Source organism: Brassica oleracea, chromosome C3 (genome assembly GCF_000695525.1).
Source record: "Brassica oleracea var. oleracea cultivar TO1000 chromosome C3, BOL, whole genome shotgun sequence".
NCBI classification, from domain to species: Eukaryota; Viridiplantae; Streptophyta; class Magnoliopsida; order Brassicales; family Brassicaceae; genus Brassica; species Brassica oleracea.
In genome coordinates, this window is record NC_027750.1 from 33837622 (window position 1) to 33841246 (window position 3625).

Genomic DNA, 3625 nt, shown 5'->3' on the forward strand with positions numbered 1-3625 from the left:
TTCTCCAAGCACCCAGAATCTCAGACAAAAGTTATCCACCAAGAATCGTAAGCTTCAATGGCTCTATGAACCATAAAATTTTTAGAATCAAAATCTTGGGTTTTTTTTTTGGATGAATATGGAGAGAAAGTAAAGAGATGTTGTTTTTGGTTCATAAGAATTGAGAAAGAAAGAGTGTAAATCGATATTTAGGTGCATTAAGAGCTTCAAATTAGTCGTTCATAGTTGTTGGTGTATTGATGGCAACGGCAATATTGTGAACACTTGGGGAAGATGAGGGTGATATAGTAAAATATGCATTTTCAAAAAAAAAAAATGATGGTATTTTCGTGAATAATCTGAACTTTGGGGGTGAAAGAGACAAGTCAAAGTTCCAAAAAAAACATGAGTTAATTTTGTGTTTGACTTCAAGACATGAGTATTATTATTTGCGAAAAGCCCTAAGTATATAGTACGATCATAAGAGTTTCAGTTTTTTTCAATTTTGACTTTTTCACTTCCCTTCCTTCACCGCATATACCAAGTCTCAACTCAACTCCGAACTCTTCTCTCGTCTAAGCTAACACAACAAAAAACGAATTATTAACATAATCTTTTCATCCAAATAATCGATAAAAACCAACCAGCTATAAATTCCCCAATATGAATCTACAAAAAGAAACACTTTCCCAATTCCAAAACATCCAAAACAATGTTTTCATCATCTGTCTCAGAACGTACCATTTTGGTCCCGATCTTGGCCGTAATAGCCACACAACTCTTCTTTATACACAGTGTTGCGTCTGTAAACGATACCAATGCGTATTTATACCACAAATGCTTAGAGAAGGATGGAAAATATAAGTCAAAGAGTCTATACGAGAAAAACCTCAACAGTCTCATCTCAAACACTTCTGTAAAAGATTACCTCTATGGCGTTTATGGTTATCGTCCTGACACTGTCTACATGGTTATCCAATGCCGTGGTGACTCTTACGGCTCCAAGTGTAATACATGCCTCTCCACTGCTTACTCCGAGGTAAACATAACTTTTATTAATTTGTTTGTTTGGGTTTGTGATTATGTTAGTGTAAACAAGTAAATGATAAACAGAAAACGTTTAGAAAATTTTAAAATTTTGCTTTAGCCATACACTACGAGTGAGATAATTTAATTGAGATCATATGAAGAGAACTTAGAGCATCTTCAGAGGTAAGATACTCCACAAGAGTATCTAACCAAAAGCAAAACTAATATGTTTTTTAAAATTCATGTCTAACTTAAATTTAAATAAAATGTGAATGTGTTTCTCACAGATTATATTTGGGTATATCAGATGAGATACTTTCTACCTAATTTACATTCTCTTTTTCCAAATTTTTAATTTTTATTTTCAGTACAAATTTATGAAGATAGGCGTGCACCAAAGAATTAAATAAAATCTCTATAATTGAAATATTATTGGTACGATAATCCATTATATATTAATTGAGAAACATTACAACATTATTTTGTAGTCACGTATCACCATGAGAATGAAATTCAAAATTCTTAGAGAAATAGATTGATCCATTTTAACTTATATTATATTTTTTATTAAACTAACTATTAAATTGATAAATAGTGTACAAAAGAATATTCTCATACTTTACTTAAATAAAAGCTACGGAATTGACTAATAGGATTAACGTATATATGACAATTAATGATTATGAATAATAAATATTTGATAATAATTTTTGTATCTTAGCTTTTTTTTGTTTAATTTTATATTATTAAAAGATATTAAATAACCACATTAACCATATAATAATAATAATAAATTCTTATATGTTATATTTTGAATTTTTAAAACGACTATAAATTACTAAAAACGTTAAATGTCTCATACGAAAATTTTGTGATCAACGGTTTAACTTTTTTTTTGCTAATAAAAGATACAAATGCTCATAAATCGTATGAATATGAAGTCTCATTTATTAGACATTCATATTATATATTAATATAGTTTAAAATTAAACTATATAAAATAGAAAAATACTTACATATGATCATTTCTAAATTTGTATTGAAAACGTATTGAAACCTTAATATTTTGATTTTGAAATTTGCATTCAAAAAATTGCACATTAAAAATTTTGTGTTTATCATATGAGTATGAATTCTCAATAATAAATATTTATATTAAAATATACTATATATCTATCTCCATGTCATTGAAATTTAGTTATATACCATATAAAATAAATAAAATGATTGTTTTGATTTATTTACCAAAAAATATTGTAAATAAATAAGATGTATTGTTTGGATTTATGTCTTTACTCTAGTTTAGTTATATACATAATAGGTAAATAAATATAAATAAATAATAATATATAAAAATAATTTTTATATATAGCATTCATCCCGCGCAATTGTGCGGGTCTTAAGCTAGTATCTTATTAATTGAGAAAATATTAGTTGATAAAGGGACTTATTGTACAAAAAGATTCATAACAAAATATGTTAGGTTTATAGAAGTGTAAGTTAATTAAGTATTAATTTAATAGTTGATTTTTCCATGCTCATTAACTATTTTCAAAATAGATAATTTACAAAACTATACATATTATAGAGATGAAGGTTCTACTGTATATAACTAGTCCTTTGGTGCTATACTATTCTTTTTATTTTGGTTTGGTTATGTATATGTATATGTATATGTATGTATATATGGCAGCTACGTAAAAGATGTCCGATGAACAAGGGGGCAATCGTATGGTTTGACCGATGTCTTCTCCGGATTTCTCCGACCACTTTCATAAACGAGATGGATCTCAAGAACAAGTTCTATATGTACAACATGAAGAAAGTGAGAGATCCGGCGTCGTTTAAGGCTAAGACAAAGGCTCTTCTCACCAAGCTGGCAAAGGAAGCCACTCGTAAAGGTTCAGAGAGGTCTCCTGCACAGGAGTATTACGAGCCAGGGGATATGAAGCTCGACGGGAAGATGACGCTGTACGGAATGGTGCAGTGCACGCGACTTATATGGAACACAGATTGTAAGAAATGTTTGGATACGATTATTGGGGAGCTTCCTAATTGTTGTGATGGCAAAGAAGGAGGAAGAGTAGTGAGTGGGAGTTGTACCTTTAGGTATGAGATTTACCCTTTTCTTGACACTCAAAGATGAGAGCTCCATGTTTTTTGTGTTCTCCTTCATTGGGGATGCTATAACATGTTTTTATCAAGAGATAATCTCCTATATATTATTTGAGAAACATTACAACTTCTTTTTGTAGCCACATGTCATCACTAGATAAAGAAATATGTTGGTCCATCTAATTATATAATAAGTTTTTTATTAAACTAACAATAAATTTATCATTAATGTACTTTATTATTTCCTTAAATAAAATTTACGGAATTGCCTAATGTGGCTAAAGTATATATGGCAATTAATGATTTTGAATAATAAAGATTTGATAAAAAATAGTGTGTCTTCTATCATATTTGTTTAATTTTAAACTATTAAATAAATAAAACAACCACAATAACCATATAATAAAATTTTAAATTTTTATGTAGATCTTATATTTTGAATTTTTACAAACGACTATAAATTACTAAAACTGTTAAAAGTCTCACATTCAAATTTTATGAT

At 28.6% G+C, this 3625-nt stretch overlaps 1 protein-coding gene across 1 annotated transcript; it reads left to right on the top strand.

The window, feature by feature from the left end:
- Window positions 1–675: 675 nt before the first annotated feature.
- LOC106333619 (putative cysteine-rich repeat secretory protein 61) lies at window positions 676–3251 on the top strand. The gene is made up of 2 exons (XM_013772042.1): window positions 676–1018; window positions 2702–3251. The coding sequence occupies exons 1-2, from the start codon at window positions 692–694 to the stop codon at window positions 3152–3154; spliced, it is 780 nt and encodes a 259-aa protein (XP_013627496.1). The 5' UTR covers window positions 676–691; the 3' UTR covers window positions 3155–3251.
- Window positions 3252–3625: the final 374 nt, after the last annotated feature.

Excerpts from the sequence above, each read along its gene's own strand:
- LOC106333619 (XM_013772042.1), top strand. The coding sequence starts at position 692 with ATGTTTTCATCATCTGTCTCAGAACGTACCATTTTGGTCCCGATCTTG. Across the intron at positions 1,019-2,701 it reads TCTCCACTGCTTACTCCGAG|CTACGTAAAAGATGTCCGAT; the intron begins GTAAACATAACT and ends TATATATGGCAG.